This window comes from Anneissia japonica, unplaced genomic scaffold, assembly GCF_011630105.1.
Source record: "Anneissia japonica isolate Jap-2015-1 unplaced genomic scaffold, ASM1163010v1 scaffold288106_len264728_cov135, whole genome shotgun sequence".
Classification (NCBI taxonomy): Eukaryota; Metazoa; Echinodermata; class Crinoidea; order Comatulida; family Comatulidae; genus Anneissia; species Anneissia japonica.
This window is the reverse complement of record NW_022749702.1, coordinates 99,331-116,799: the sequence shown is the minus strand read 5'-3', so window position 1 is coordinate 116,799 and position 17,469 is coordinate 99,331. Positions and strand designations below refer to the sequence as shown.

Genomic DNA, 17,469 nt, shown 5'->3' with positions numbered 1-17,469 from the left:
AGGGTCCCTTCATGTCTGTGCTACCCGCTAACCCGGTTCCAGCAACTCTCGTCGTCCACCAATAACTTGATCTATTTTATGATTGTATACTTTTTAAGTAAATTTTAAGTAATGTTTTAAGTAAATAAGTAAAAATCTGCACATATTCTGTAATTCTATTCCTATAATTTGAACAGGTTAGTATCTTTGAGGCCAATTTTCTCCAAACGTGATTCTCATACACCTAAACTTTAAATGCTCACATCTCTGGATCTACAGTATTTATCGTAGAGAAGCCATTCAAAGACCAAATTAAAGCTTATAATGTGATCTACCAACATTATAACATAAACTGAATTTTTGATTTTCTAACCATGGGACTTATTTTGTGGTGAGACCTCACATATCTTTTAACACTACTGTAAGACCAACCCCATTGAGGGTTTACCCCTGGGGACACTTTTTTGATTCAGAAGGTGTCCATTAGGTTATGTGTAAAGCAAATTGAATATGGTGATAACCCAGTGTACTTGGTAAGCTTCCTTTCTGACAGCAGATAACTAATGAGTTTGTGTACAGTATGAGACCGTAATATGCAGTATAATTAGCTTATTGTGTGCTGATCATGTGATTCCATCGCAGTTGCTTCATTAACAGGAGTTTATGTATTCCAAACGTGACATGTGATCAACTAATGTCACTGTCTATGAATAATATTCATATTTTGGGAATGGAGTGATTGGACTACTGTATATGTGGCAAAGACAAGCCAAACCAGTCACTCATTGGCATCGCAAATCATGTTTCAAAGATAATGGCCAAAACATGCTGGAATGTCAACATTTTTAAAATCTATATTATTGCATTAAACTAACATTTATCTATAAATTATTATAATACAGTATGCTGTTATTTTACCCAATTTCAATGTTAAAACAACAATTTTTAACAATTCGGTGATGGTTTCTGGCTGAGAAATGTCCAAAATCATAAAATTGGAAACTAAACAGCTGTACAGGTATATTTAAACGCTTGTAACTTCATAATGAAATATCAGATTTAAATTATTCTTTTATCATTTTATGCATCTCATAAATGTGTAACACAGTATTATTTTTTAAAAGTCAATTTTTGCAACAAGTGACTGGTTTGGCTTGTCTTTGCCACATAATGATGTTGTACTGTATAAATAAACATTTAAATACCCTAATATAGTATTAGATTCAAACATATGCCAGGCTGTTTACCTTAGTATGTAACAGCACATATGAGGAGGCACCCCCAAAAAAAAAAAGAAAACATACATACTTACTCTGCAATCTTCAAAAAATCTAATGTAAATTTGCTAGTTGTGCATAATTTTTCTTATAATTTCTTAATGTTAACTAATTTTCTTTATACAGTATATAAAAAAGTAATACTTCTATCTATTTATCTATCTAGCTATGTATGGGAAGGAAAGTGAAAAGATCCCTGGTAATGTGAAACTTTAAAAAGTTAGATTTAAAAGTCAATTTTTGCAACAAGTGACTGGTTTGGCTTGTCTTTGCCACATAATGATGTTGTACTGTATAAATAAACATTTAAATACCCTAATATAGTATTAGATTCAAACATATGCCAGGCTATTTACCTTAGTATGTAACAGCACATATGAGGAGGCACCACCCCCCCCCCCCAAAACAAAAAAAGAAAACATACATACTTACTTTGCAATCTTCAAAAATCTGATGTAAATTTGCTAGTTGTGCATAATTTTTCTTATAATTTCTTATTGTTAATTAATTTTCTTTATACAGTATATAAAAAGGTAATATTTCTATCTATCTATCTATCTAGCTATGTATGGGAAGGAAAATGAAATAACCCTGGTAATGTGGAACTTTCAAAAGTTAGATTTTAATTGATTGTGTTGGTTTTATTTTCTTCTCTTTTAGGCCCTAATGATGTGAATATGCAAGGATCTATAGTACTGCCCAGCTATGACATCAGATCAGTAGATTATGCAGACAAGGCGAACAAGAAATACGCATTCAAGGTGAAAATTTAATATCAATTTATTAAATGTCAGAAGATTACGAAGGCGTTTAATAACGCTTTTTTTTATCATCACTTATTATTATTATGATCATCATTTGTAAATTCTCACCACGAAGTGAGATGCATCGTTGGGGAAATTGTATTGATATTTTATGATTGCATACTCTTTTAGTGAATTTCTTATTAAAACATTGTTCTCTGTACATATTCTGTAATTCTAGTCCTATTATTTGTATCTTTGAGGCCGATTTTGTCAAAACATGGTTTGTAATGTAATGTGATCTACCAAAATATAATATATACTCGATTTTTTATTTTTTAACCATGAGAATCATTTTGTGGTGAGACCTCACATTTAGCTCATAATATTAAAAGGGGGAGTGGTCTTGACCTTCAGTAGGTGTCATCATTGTTATTATTATTAATATGGAATATTAGTGTGAAATTAGTATAAATGACGTCAATTTGTGATGGAACTGCTTTAATTTAATTTGAATGTACAGTAGTGTGTTTGATCATTCATGCTAATGTGTCACAGTTGAAAGCAAGCCGACAAAAGTACTATACAGACTCAAAGACTATTCTTCAATGACACATGGTTTAAAAATCAATTTAATTATGAGTGTCAGGACCTTGGTAAATAAAGTGTATATTGAAAGAAGAAGAATATGTAAAAACATGGAATACAGTGGAACCTAGCATCTTATCAACATAATCCGAGAGTTTTTTAATACTTTGTCTTGCGAACTAAATTTTTTTTTATATTGTCAGAGGAGAGCGAAAAAAAATTTAAATAAATTTTTGTTTTTTTATTTAGCAAATAGTTTTGCCAAAAACATCTAAACAGAGGAAAAATAAAATTACATTGGTGAATGTAAACAGTGTGTGATGAAATGGTTAAATGCTTTAAATCTATATAATTAGGAAGAAATATACTTATATTATTTTTAGAGATTTACCTATATTATTAAATAATATACATATATCATTTTTAGAGATTTCAAGGCATCAACAGGCGTAATATAAATATAGAAAAACTTTTAGTTTTTTTCTGAAATTTCCTGTTTTTCATGGCAGATGATAGAGCAGGGGATGCTTGAGAATAAATTTATACCAAATTATTTAAATGGTATAATAATGTAGTATTTGGGCTTTTTTTATTCCTTAGTGTACCCATCAAAATATGAGAACAGTAATATTTGCTGCTGAGTCAGAGCAAGGCATGAAGCAGTGGATTGAAGCACTTTCTAGGGCAGCCAAGGTGCAAATGGACTTGGGATATGGGTTAGTACTAAATCATATCATTGTTATCTTCTACAAATTTTCATCACCTCACAATAATAAATGCACTTGTTTTTGCTTCTCATGATGCTGGAAATCTTCGTATTTTTCAATAGTGCTGCCTTGTTTTTTATGACGGTTTGCAATAATTAGGCAAAAATAGAAAGTGTTGTCCATGTGCAGTTAGTTTAGATAGGGTTTATTACTTTAAATATAATAATAGATATACCTGTAAGCCTAATTCAGTGTGCATGACCAAACGATTTCTTACCTCTTGCATTTGGCTGGTAAATAATGTAACCAATGGACGAAAGTTAAAAATTAATTAAGGTATAAAATTAAACAGAGCTATGGAGCCGAATTCAAGGTTTTGGTTCAGATGGGCTTAAGCAACGTAAACTTTTTAGTCCAGACAAGGTTATACTTTCACAACTGAACACTGCCACCGAGAGGGTGGGTGGGGATGGGGTTGGGTGTTGCCCTTTTCTTAGGAGCTTTTGAACTAAAATAAATCTAAAGGTAGCTGTACATCTTTTGTGTCCCACAGGGAACCTGTCAACAAATATAAAGAAATTAGGATCAGTGATGATGAAGATGGGGGCTTTGCAAATTTCTCTCAACCGACACGAAGTGAGATGGATCACTACAGGTCGCATCACAGTGACAATGGGTACCGCACATTTGAGGATGAGGAACAACCCCGTAGTGCGCACCGACTGATTGATCAACAGGAGTACAACCGTTCACAATCATACCACCAAAGGCCGAATGGTAACATTCGACAAAAGGAGGCTGATAATTACGCCCATGAGAGCAAGGATAGATTGGTCCCATCGGGTCGTTACCATGATGATGATCCTCGCAGAGGTGAGGAAGTACAGGAGTTTGTTGATGACAGCGCGACCGAGGATGAAGGAGATGCATATTCGGACGATGACATTGAAGAGGTTTACTCCGAAGAGAAAGACAGTCATAAGAACCAGACCATTGATGATTATTCATTAAGCAGAGATAAAGGTAGGTGTGAAATATACATCCCTCCTCCCAATAGATTTCATATTAATGCAGAATTTAAAGAATTTCTCAGCAGCTTCTCAAAGATTTATTAAAATTGTGTGAAATTATATAAAAGCACTGTGGTCTTATTTCACATTCACTTTTCATTTCCATCACATGTTTTGCACATGCCTTAAAAGTTTTTCTTTTTAATTTGCACTTTTGTTTTTTTATTTGAATTATCACATGACTAGATCAGCCAATGAAATTCTTTGTTTTTTTTTTTCTATGATTTGTACAATTAAAATAACATTAAATTTTGTTTATTTGTTAATTGTGTTAATAATTTTTGCTTATACAATATTTGCTGTCCATCTCGCATGTTTATCCATTAGCTAATGTTATAAAGCAATTTCTCACTTTCTCTGTCTGACATTGAATAATGTCAGTGAAATAAATCAAATTAGATGGTATGTAAACACAATGAAAGCTACAGTACAGTATAGGTATAGTGTCACAATATCAAGGTCTTGAAACACTTTCTTGAATTTATATTAAAAATTTGTTTTTATTTTTCACAATTTGTACTGTTTTGAATGGTCAGGGCTTATCCAAGATAGATTTAGATTACATTTTAAATTTGATTAATAGTAAAATAGTATTGAAGTGGGAATTATAAGAATATGTGTTGAGCTGTGAGGGTTGAGAACAATTTCAAGCCAGGCATGAGTCAACCCACGTTGGTTCAGACTACAAATTTCTCAACCGCACAGTGTCAAGCCAGTCTTGGCTGCAGTATGACCGGAGCCTATATATTTTTAATGCATCCTTTGGATCATGAGCTACACTCGCATTGTTTATATAAACTTGGAGTATTTTTTTTTTTTTTTAAATCAGTTCAATTGTCATGATACACATTCTTTTACATGTTTACTATACAGTTACTAAAATTTGTTAATAAATAGTTTTTGTTTGTGTTTTGCTGTGAATTTTTCTATCACATATCTAACCATTTTAACTCTCTGCATGACGACATCACTTGGTGACTGACCTATCTGCTGGCCGTGCAGATTACCGTAGGCTTGGTACACAATCACACACGCCAGGTCTCTACCCGGCATCGTACCGAACCCTTCCACGTAAACGATCGTCTGAGTATTACTCCTCAATGGATGACTTCACCTGGGAAGGTTGGAAATTGTTTGTCAACGATTTTGTTATCTGTCTCTCATTATGTTCCTCCCCATAATATACTTTTCGGAGAGGGTATTGTTTTTACTGTGGTTGTATGTATGTAATCATGTCTGTATTGTTTGATTATTATTGGCCTTATCTCTGTGAGTCTGACTTTGTTTTAATTAACATTCTAAACAGGGCTGGAAAAAAGTGCATGAATGCGCGACCGCCAGTTGTAGGCATCATGAATGTCCTGGAAGCTTTTTTTTGGTGGGGGGGGGATTTCTAAAATCTATACTGTTGGGCTATATATGTAGTGTACAGATAACATTTTGTGCTGGAGGCATTTTATAAAGAAAATTTTCATTGTCGAGAGCACACACTTTTTTTCCAGGTCTGATTCTAAATTTAAATTAACTTATGATGTGTGCACATTTGTTTGTTTTTCTTTTACATTTTTAAAAGGTATCTGCCATTTGCAAACACCATACTGACTCAGCTATAAGCATATTCCTTGCCTAATAAAATCTATCCTGGCCAATATTAGGCATTAGCTTTTAACAATGCATATTTAGTGTAAACTGCATACAGGTAGCAAGGTCTAATTATTTCATAGTTTTATTAATAATTGTGTTATGATGATAGTGCTATTAATACAGTACTATACCTGCATTTATGCCAAAAAAATCATTAAAAACATCCAAATTTAGCAATTCTTTAACAAGAAATTTAGGTTTTTACAGCTGTTCACAAACATAAAAAACAGTTAAATTTTAAATGAATATAAATTGTGATAGAAATGTATTGAAAATCTGGATACAAAGCTAAAAGATAGAGTACTTTGTATTTATTCTTTAAACCTTGTTCATTTCTTTCTTTTTCCATTGTATTTGTCATATTATCATTTAAGAATCTTGATTTATAAATGAATCGTCTTCTATTACTATCTTTTTATATTTATTTTGTAGTTATTATTGTTCTTTCTTTGTAGGGCATCAAAGCTTAAAGCTTGCTTGTAATTGATGCCTTCTTAATTAATCTTTGAATTGAGAATTGTAAAAAAAAATATATGATAAAGGAAATTGATTGAATAAAACATTTATTGTTATATTAAGTGCAACCTGATAATTAGTATTCCATATTCCAAAAAAATATAAACATAAGAGGGGAGGGTTGTCAACAACATTTTTACAAAATTTAATGTGTAGCCTTGGATCTGAACAAGACTTTTTATACCTTAGTCAGTATGTTTCCATCTTGTTTTCACTACTGTTTAAATTAATCATACAGCTTGTAATGCTCCCATTCTTTTATTTCATACTCATTCTTTAAGTTTATCTTCATTCAAACTTGCATGCTAATGATGACCTTTTGTGTAAACCTTTGACATATATTGGTTTTCCTGATGAGTGTATAGGTGGGAAACAGGTGTAACATTGTTACCTTTATTTAATCTGGCTTGAACCATCTGCTTGACATTATCAAACTCTGTATGCTTGAAACAAAAATGTTTTTATCAACCTGTACTTTTTGCAAATGCACTTTTGTATTCATACATTATTCACATAAATTAAAAATTCAGCATGGTAGATTTAGAAGATTGACGATTTAAATTCAAGAAATTTTATTTGTCCATATAAAAATACAGAAAATTGTATAATTGCTTGGCAGATGACAAAAATATTATAAACTGTATACATGCCAGTGTTTAACAAGAAGCTTCATAAAGAGACAAACTGTTGACAATGAATAATAAAAAGGGAAAATAATTATGACAGTTGAAACATTAAAGCAAGGAATAAATCCAGGGTGGTTGGAAATTTTATGTTTAAAGCTTATATTGTTTATCTTTTTTTTTAAAAATATATTAAACATATAAACCATCTTTTAACTACATGAAGCAACAATTGTTGAGAGCTATACCTGATGATACCAATAATAGTAATAATAATAATAATACATTCCATTTAGAGCTTTTTGTAATAAACTGCCTTTCTGTACTTTACAATAATTAATACTAATAATAATAATAATAATAATAATAATAATAATAATAATAATAAAAAGAATAATAATAATAATGGTCGACTTATAGAGCGCATATCATAGAGACCTCTGATGCGCTCAGCATAAATAAGAATACAAATTTAATGACACTTAACTAATCCTACTCCTTAAACTAAGCATGGTTTGGCCGTTGGCTCTGAGGATTACCCCCGATCACCTGACCAAATACCTAGGCAACACATTCTTAGTGGCTTGGTGTGTGCCATTTCCAAAGCTGCTAGAATTAGTGCTTAGTATTACTATCAGGTACAGTACCTGCTTATGCTTTTGGGTTGAGAGATACAAATGTAGATAAAGTATCTTTCCCAAAGATGAAAGTTCCCACAAATTGTTGCACCAACTGCTTCTACAAAAGATATTTTACAAAGACAATTTTTTATTGGTTCTATCTTTTACAAGAAACCATTTTATAAATGTTTAACAAAGCTGTGGTTAGGTAGAATAGGTTATATTAATGATGAAATCTAGTATAGTGCATGTATCAGCCAAAAATAAACGCTCTTGACAGAATATTTACCCCCCTTTAACGATTATTGTATACATTATCAGAAATTATTCACATCAATAATAGCAATGAAATATTATTTAACAGTGTTTGTTTTATCAACTGTAACTAAAGTCCAGCATTTACAGAAAAACTTATTATGCAATATTTTATTATAAATATATCACACAATGGCCAAAAATATGTAAAAATTTAAAACAACCTTTACTCCCAAGCTTTGTACGACTATAGAGTCCCAAATAATCAGTTTTTACTAGATGTATTTTCTGTAAACATTTAATGTTTTGTTTTAGAATCAGCATCCACATCTGTTCCTCTGACAATGAGAGAAGATTCTGTATTTGAACGACCTCATGATCAAGAATTTCAAAGGTAAAAATAAAGTGATTCTACTCAGCGTCGTTCACAATTTATTTTGGTTTCGTCTTCAAAACATGTTATCCTTGGTATCAAAAACTATACTATACTACTACTACTACCACTACCACTACCACCATAATGTATATAGAATTATGTTGTATGTCTATATAAGGTTTGTATTTACGCTTTTGGTACACTACTATTTTTGTAAACCCTTTTTTATATATATTTCGTTCGACCACAGTATTTTCTTACTATATTTTATCACAGTAATTAAGTTTTTACTGATTTTGTTATTGTTGCACATCTTTACGTTGTGCCTCTGTTATACAAGAGAAGCAATAAAGTTACTTACTTACTGTATGTGGCATATATGTTACAAATCTCAATTTAATATTTTTTGGTTCTGAGAATAACTGATTGGATTGTAGAATAGATTGATATGTTTAGTGCTGGCTTGTTCATTACACAAAATAAGACAGTTGCACAATTACTTAGAGGTGCCATTTAAATCAAAATGTTGAATTATCTGTTGTTGGATAACCAACCAAATTATTTGGTTTTTGTCAGTTATAGAAAACCACTTAATAAACTACTTATTCTTTTTGAAGGTATTAGTTTATGTAATTTTTCCTCTATACTGTACTGTATTTACAGTATTTGTATTTTTGTATGTCATTTAATTTACATCGCTAAATAATTATTTTATTTCATCAGGAGATCAGCGCAGGATTTAATGTCTCCTGGACAAGAACAAGCATTACAGTACAGTGACGAACAATCAAATCGTAGCTCTCTAGAGCTTCATCACAGGCATCCAAATTTCTCCCAAATGAATCATCCACCAGATAAAAAACACCACTCTGGTGACTACCATCGTTCTGATGACTACCGTCGTGCTGGTGACCATCTTTCTGATGACTTTCATCATTCTGAAAACCATCCTTCGGATGGCTATCGTCATTCTGATGATCACCGTCATTCTGGTGACTACCATCGTTCTGATGGCTACCAAAAGTATGATTCAGATATAAAGTCGGCAACCCTTCAGCATAATTATTCGAAAGAGCCACTACAATCACGTAATAATACGATGCCACGTATACAAGACAGTAATCAGTATTCTTCACGAAATTCTCTGCCGTCATCAAATGCTCAGTTACCAGTCAATTACAAAAGGAATGATAACAGCTCCCAGCTTAGCTATGCAAGCCAGAGACTAGATGAAAGTGATTCGCAGCAGAGCTACGACTCTCAGAAACGAGATGAAACACATTCACTGCAGAGTTACGACAGTCAAAGGCGAGACATTTCTCATGACGAGGGGAGTAGATCTTCATCAAGAGCCACAAGCCCACCAATTAGAAAGGATTATGTGGACGGAGGACATATTCAAAGGAAACGACCCGAAAGTCTGAAGTTCGATTTCAAGCATAACAATAATAACTACAATATTCAAAGGGTAAGATGAAGAGAATGCTTTTTGTGTGAATCAATCAATCAATCAATGAATCACTCTCAAACAGGTAAAGCCCCAATCCCTGCAAAATTTCACAAAAAAGAAGTAATAAATAAAATATGGGAGCTCAAAATATCGCCTTAAAATCCAAATTTGTTTTTTCACTATAGATCAGCAGTTTAATTTGTTGTTAATCGTGTCCCAAAGTATTTGTTCTGAAAGTGGTCAACAAATTGTTTATTTAACATTATTTAATAGTTAGTTTAATTCTATTAAACAATGTATGCACAATTAACTTTGAAAGGCCATTACTCAAAATCATGTTTATCTTGACTCAAAGAGCGCTGTACTTTCACTTTCCAATAACTTAGGCTTGCAATGTCCAATTTCAATGAATAACCCCTCATTTTAAAGATCACATACTCAGGCCAACTTAGCCATTTTGCCACAACATGCCTCCTGTATGCGCTTTACAAGTCAACATTCCCGTTACCACAAATCCTGCATCTACCCCATTAGACAATTCACAAAATTGTTTTCAAATAAATGGTTAGTGGTAAATAATATTTTCCATCTTGCCCCCTTAGGGTGGTATTTCACCTGAACAAAGGTCAGTTCTTCAGAGTCCTTGGGACCAGCATCCACCTCTACCAAAGGAACAAAGGTCAACTATCAACAGTCCAGTAACCTATAACCCTCCAAGACCAGAGAATGATGCACAACCATTGAGAGTTGTACAAACTGAACTAAAGAAAATGGTTTGTAAACACTACAGTGTAAATTTGATATGTTGAAGGGCTATGCTTCATTCTGTTATGACATCATATGTTCCTATTCAAACACTGGTATTATTATTATTATTATTATTATTATTATTATTATTATTATTATTATTATTATTATTATTATTATTATTATTTATCTATTAAGCAATTTATGTAGCTGCATGTATTATACAAATGTTAGATTAATGCATGGAAAAATTCCTTGAGGGCCTTGAAGGCCCAAAGAAAATTTAATATGCATTAATCTAACCTACAGGTAAATATAATTTCCTGTAGTGTATGAATAGCAATTATACTAATTGCTTTTGTAAGTCAGTCACCTTATGTATTTGTTAAAAATGTAATCAACCTCTTGTTGTAGTGGCCATGCCAAAATGATATGATGTATACATTACTGTAGTTGTGCTTTTGCATTAGCTGCTTATGATCGCTGCATTACACACAGTTAAATTTTGTGTTTTGTTATGAACTTGTTTGCGATGTGAAGATCAAAACAAAGCTGACAAGAAAAAAGCAAATTACATCTTTTCAGGATTTTACAAAATGTATTGCCTGTACAGGAAAAAAATTTATATCTAAGCCCTTATTTTCTGCTTTTTGTTTGTAGGATGATGAGTTCCCAGAGCAGCGTTCATATTTGCAGAGTCCATTGGTGCAGTCAAGCAGTCCACCTAGTTTAGGTCAAGAGCAGCGATCTACCATCAACAGTCCAATGGTATATGAGGATAGTGTCCCCCAATGGCCTTCTCAGAACACCCATGACCCTCACAATAAGGACAATATAATTCATGAGTGAGTAAATGTATATATACGTATACCTACATTCATAACTGTTATTTTGTGATTATTTATCTCTTTTAAAAATGTTTTGTGTCATAAAACAAAGAAGGAATGATTTTTCTGTCCGATGGTCAATCACTTGCACAATATTTTCCCTAAGTATTTAGAGACGTACAAGTATGCAGTACAGTGAGACATCAGGTTGAGCATAAACATCATATTTATTATTTACTTTGATTTTCCTTGGCCTTTAGTCTAGAAACCTTATGGCTTTTGAGTCCTTTTAGATGATGTTTCCATGCAGTATGCAACTTGGTATCACCCTATTATTAAAGCCCCACCCCACAGAGCGAAGAAGTTAGGCATGTATTTTAAAATTGTGTTAATATGCAGACAAAATAATATTTTTTGTATTTTTGAAGTGAACGTATTATACCAAAGCAGGCCAGTTCTCAACACATGGCCCCTGGTCTGTCTAGAAGCAGCACTCTGGATTCCAAGAGACACTCTTCATCACAAGGTAGGCCAGGGAGCAGGACTGGCTACACCGAGGCCGACATCGCTCCCAGTCGCAATCGGTTGCTATTCGACAGCCCACCAATTGAAAATGAAAAAAACCAGAAAAGTCGTAGTAGAGAGAACATTCATAATGTTTACAGTGCAAGAGAAAGCGACTTGCCTCGGCATTCCTCACATACTGGTGACTACCAGGAGAGGCCTAGGTCAAGGGACAATTCCTACAGGTCACAAAATGGTAGCAGAGATCCTCGGGACAGTTATACACATAAGCAAAGATCTTCAGGTTACGATTCATATGGTGAGGGCTCGCAAGTTAGCGAAATTTCTAGGGGAAGGAACAGGAGTGGGTACTCCCTGGATTCCCGGGAATATGTGCCTCATGGCCATGTTACAGAGTACAACCGGCCTAGGAATGAAAGGCAAAGTAATGGAAGAGCTAGTCGTGAAGTGTCCATTAGTAGTGGTCGACTGCCAACCGATCGACGTAAAGACTATGTCCCACAAGATAGTGTCAGAAGACAGAGATCGATAGATTATCAGCAATCAGATGATGATCTTAGGTATGTACATAAAATTGTATTATAGTAATAATAAACAAAAACATAGATACTTTTTATTCTATTATATTTGAACAAGGAGAATGGTTAATTATTTTTTTTTTTCTGAAATTTTGAATTATTGTTAGGAGCGAATCTTCAAGTAAGATTCAGTATCCTAGTACCCACAGCCAAAGACGACCTGATAGGCAGGTTCTTCAGGAAGAAACCAAAATTTCACCTAGCAGACAAAACTATCAGGCATCTTCTATTAAACGCCGCCCAGAATCTATGATCCGAGCTATGGAAGACAAAGAAAGACGGAGTGGAGATACATTCCCTAGTCGTGGCCCTTCCAGGCGTACAACACAAGAGATATTTGAGAGTGAGGGCCGTGACCAGTTTCCTACCAATTCTATGGATGATCAGATGGTAAATTTATGTTTCGTTTATTTACTTATTCTTTTATACAGTAAAACTTAAGTCGACTAATTCGACTTTGCCTAACTCGACTTTGCCTATTAACTCGAATAATTTCTTAAGTTGATCGTATTTTACATGCCAAATTGTTGTGTTTTCTATTAAATAACAAACTTTAAGTCAAATTTTATTGAAGTTCAACATTTTTTCAATGCCATTTTGGAATACGACTTAGGCTAGTTCAACTGTATGAACATATTTTAAAATTGCAAATGAACTTCATACTGTATATGTAGGCATTAATGAAAGTCACACATACACTATTTATATTTATAAACTAAATTTATAAACAATGTAGATAAATCATGAATTATTGTTTTAGGAATATGAAGTATTCAAAGATAGTTAAAAATTTACAAATGATTAAATTGGTGTTTGTTTTTAATATGTTTCAGCCACGCACAACCGATCGTTTTCGTAAATGGCAACAGAAGCTGCAACCATACATCATTCTAAACACTGGTACTCGTGTCAGACTTAGTATATCCGCTGATGATTTGCTTGGCAAACCAGTAAGTTTGAACTTCAGCATCTGGATAAATTTTATCAGCATCAGAGTTAGAAGTGATATAGATTCTGATACATAATCTGGCTGAACCCACTGAAATGAAACTGCCCATTTTTGCCTGCTTGTCTACTAGATCCTCCATCCAATAAGGTCTTGGGTATTTAACCTTTTTAATCTGGTGGCCAGTTCCAATCTGATGAGATTAGTGGTGAACCAAGATAAATTGTGTACCAATTTTTTAATGTCAGCTCACCCATCCATTCTCTTTTATAGGACTACAACCCTTCCTAATAGGCCAGCCTTGTTTTTTCAACATTAACTATGATAGGCCTTGTTTTGCAAAAATAAGGGGAAAGCAGTAGCATAAGTCTCCCCTTCCCATGTCAATACTCTATGCCACAAGATATAGCTAGCTACACTCAGAAAACATCCAGAAATGTTAACAGTGCCAGAGTAGCAAGTCATGTTTCTATTACTGTAGCAGAATATTAGCTGGAAAAATAATTTATTTTTTAGCAATCTTGTGGGAACTGGATCAAAATCTTTGGCGGGCTGGAGCTTGTCCGGGAGGGGGGGGGGATGGGTGTTTAAATACCGGGGCACTAAGGTTTTGCTAAATTATTTCCTTGACAAAATGCTATACAGTTTTTAATATACAATTTTATTTTTCTTTTGTATGTGTTTATTTTCCAGCATGAAGAATTAGTATTGTTGTTGATTCAACTGAGACGAGATCAAGCAAACCTGCGCGCTATGAATGAGATGATTAAAACTGAGATGACTAAATTAACAGATCCAGATCTTCCAGCTGACAGTCCAACCAAAGCCAGAGCCAGGTGCTGTAGTAACTGATTTTAATTTAATTTCTTTTAACTAATACAAGTCATGATATATATGTATGCAGGGAAAATAAAAAGAATCATCAAATCAGTCAAAACAACCATATTCTGGAAGGTATACTCCACTATCTGCAACCCATGTAAACATATATTTCGAGAATACTTACCTGGATGAACCGATACATGCCATTATTCTTTTAATAACTTATCTTGAAAATAATGGAATAGTCTGACCCAGGTGTACATAATGCAACACTGTTATGTAAAAGGCCTCAATTTTGCATTATATATGCCTGGGTCAGACTATTCCATTATTCTCGAAGTAAGTATCTCACTCATAGACCAACAACATCACTTATGATTTGTGTGATCTGTTTTAACTGGATGGTGTGCTCGTTCATCTAGCCTCTGTGAAGACATCTGTTGCCCAAATGTGGTGTTCCTCCATCTTCAATCTGTGTAAAGAGCATGTTTGGATCTGAATGGAGTGCTCCTTTATCTCTGATTTTTGTGAAGACAACTGCTGGGTGCTGGATTGGGTGCTGACCTCCACATCCGATCTATATGCCCTTCAATCTCGATTTCTTTTGAATGAGTGTGATGTGTGAATTCACTTAACATTTAATTTATTTATTTTTTAAAATCACTTAACATTTAATTTATATATTTTTTTAAACAGCATTTATGTCAAAAAGTGGGAAAAAAAATAACTAAAGTATAAGAAAACGACAAAAACAAAAATAATTATAGAATGAATAAAAAATTACAAATGGAATAAATGATCATTGAATTGTCATAAAATATGCTTTCACTTGAGTATAAGGACCATAAATATGCTCTTGTATTACTGTATGTAATCCTTAGGAAGGTAATTGATAAAAGAAATAAAGTAATCAATGATCATGTATTATAATAGATTTCTCATGGATTGATTTCACCTCAGCTACAAATCTATTACCTATTTAGGTATTTTTCTAATGTTATCTTGATTGCATTTGCAGACGATATTCTTTAAAAAATCCAAGCAAAGATTTCACGGAAGAAGAAATGTACTTGCTAGAATTGAACCAGCAGAAAGATGAAGTTGAGAAAGAGATGGAGATCAGTGGTCCTCTAGTCAGCCTTGTGGACAACCTTGTCAGAATGGGCAGTCTTTATGGAGGACAGAATGAAATGTTAGCACAGCAGTACTACAGGGTAAGCTTCCTTTGTAATTACTTTTACTGTAGAGGGAGTTTGGAGGTAAACTTGGTGCTTGCATTTTGTTGCCAGGAGTTTAGTTTCAAACACTACTAATTTCAGAATTTTCTCAGATTAAGTCTCAACCAATTTTTAAAACTGAACTTTAGGTGTAGTTTGAGGTAAAACTTAAGAATTTCGTCATTTTGTATTCTTCGACTAGAAGTTTGAATAAAACTATACCCCCGCTGGCCGATTTTTTTTAGTTAGCCTAGGGTCAGGCTAAATTGCCAACTTAAATATTTACCTTACAAAAAACATGCTTTTTTAACTAACACTAATATTGATACTTATGTATCTTCAAGAAATGAGTTTAGATTCTAAAAGTACAAATTATTATGTTTTCGCAAGCCGCATGTAATAGTTCTTGATTTGGGCGAAATCCCCTCGTGTTGAAGTCACGTAGCTTCACCCTCATGAGGGCTCAATTATAATAGTTCTCAAAAGAAAGCAAATTTCAGTGACTGTTGAAATTCTCTATCAATATATACTGATACTCTAGACTTAAAGATGTCAAAAGTCAACTACTTTCTTCACTACTGTTACTTTGGTAGTGCTGCATAAAAACCATTGTCATTTATTTGTTTTTAAATTTCATAATTTATTATTTTGAAGGATAAAGTAAACAAGGGTTTGAGTTATAAGCCACCAAAGAAACTGATTGAGTTCTCAAGAACTTGGCAAGAGAAACAATTGGCTAAGGATTTTGAGAAGGAACTTGAAGAACTAGAGACGGTTGAAGATCGGGAGTTGGAAGACAAACTGAATCATCTGCATTTCTTGGATACCAGGCTACAAGATATTGCTGTGTATATAACTGACTTGAAAGAAGACAAGGTAGGCTGCCTTCCTTAATTGGCATCCATAGGACCATAGTTAATGTAAGGAAAGCATATTAGTTGTTGGTAGTTAATCATTTGCCTAATAATTATGTTACCCCCCCCCCCCTTTAATTTGGTAGAGGGGAATAACACCTAAAAAACTAAATGTACATAAAAAATATAAAAAAAATATATATATAAATACTTTATCTCAACCGTACTTTTATCTTATTTTTTAATTAAAGTTTTTGTTTTTATTTGTTTAGGATAAGATAGAGAAGGCTCTTGCATCCCTTCATCGTCAAAGCCGGAGCCATTGGGATGATCCAGCGGCTCTTGAACGGATCAAAGAACAACAGCATCGATTGGAAAGGGATCTAATTCAAGTCAGAGAAGAATTAGCATATAGAACTAAGGTAACACATCTTGTTAAGTTTTATTATTGAGATTTCCTTTTGAAAGACAAGATATTGTTGTTATATTACTAATGACCAGCTCTGGCAAAACCCTCTGTTTGTCGCAAATTATAATTTCCCTCAAGCACCCAAAACGTTTGAGAATCAGAATTTTGAACATTTTCGTGTTTTTGCATTTTATAAAAAAGAAGATATATTGAAGAACATTTCTGCAAAATATCAATCACCAACTCTAAATGAAAAGTATATTAAAATTATTTTTAAACTACAAATCTTCATAATAAACTATGATTTTTGAATCTTTGGAAGCTGTTTTCTCAAAACCTAAATATTCATAACTTCGTTAATACTCCACCAATTTCTATCAAATATACACTACTTTAATTAATAATTCATGCAGAATCTAAATATACCAAAAACTCAATTTAAAATATTTCCTACAAATGGCTGGTTTTGCCAGAGCCGGCCACAATGATAGTGTTCTATATAAATATGCTATGTAACAAATATTCTATAATTATGACAGAGTTCTATAAATAAACTATGCACATAAATCATTCTATAAATATTGATGTCAATGAAAGTGTTTTATAAAGTAACATTTACATAGTTTCATAAATAATGTATATCTTTAATAGGTTTCTACAAATAAAAAGAGTTAAATAAATAAAGATGTGTATAAG

General features: G+C 33.1%; 1 protein-coding gene across 1 annotated transcript in view; it reads left to right on the top strand.

The window, feature by feature from the left end:
• Window positions 1-17,448, top strand: part of LOC117121137 (pleckstrin homology domain-containing family A member 7-like) — a 33,663-nt gene extending 16,215 nt beyond the window's left edge. The window contains exons 6-21 of the mRNA XM_033266238.1: window positions 1,917-2,017; window positions 3,188-3,303; window positions 3,848-4,317; window positions 5,367-5,486; window positions 8,338-8,416; window positions 9,122-9,866; window positions 10,451-10,621; window positions 11,256-11,440; window positions 11,851-12,507; window positions 12,633-12,915; window positions 13,359-13,475; window positions 14,165-14,307; window positions 15,312-15,507; window positions 16,165-16,386; window positions 16,637-16,786; window positions 17,425-17,448. Coding sequence (XP_033122129.1) covers window positions 1,917-2,017; window positions 3,188-3,303; window positions 3,848-4,317; window positions 5,367-5,486; window positions 8,338-8,416; window positions 9,122-9,866; window positions 10,451-10,621; window positions 11,256-11,440; window positions 11,851-12,507; window positions 12,633-12,915; window positions 13,359-13,475; window positions 14,165-14,307; window positions 15,312-15,507; window positions 16,165-16,386; window positions 16,637-16,786; window positions 17,425-17,448 — 3,779 coding nt within the window. The remainder of the gene's footprint in view (window positions 1-1,916; window positions 2,018-3,187; window positions 3,304-3,847; window positions 4,318-5,366; window positions 5,487-8,337; window positions 8,417-9,121; window positions 9,867-10,450; window positions 10,622-11,255; window positions 11,441-11,850; window positions 12,508-12,632; window positions 12,916-13,358; window positions 13,476-14,164; window positions 14,308-15,311; window positions 15,508-16,164; window positions 16,387-16,636; window positions 16,787-17,424) is intronic.
• Window positions 17,449-17,469: the final 21 nt, after the last annotated feature.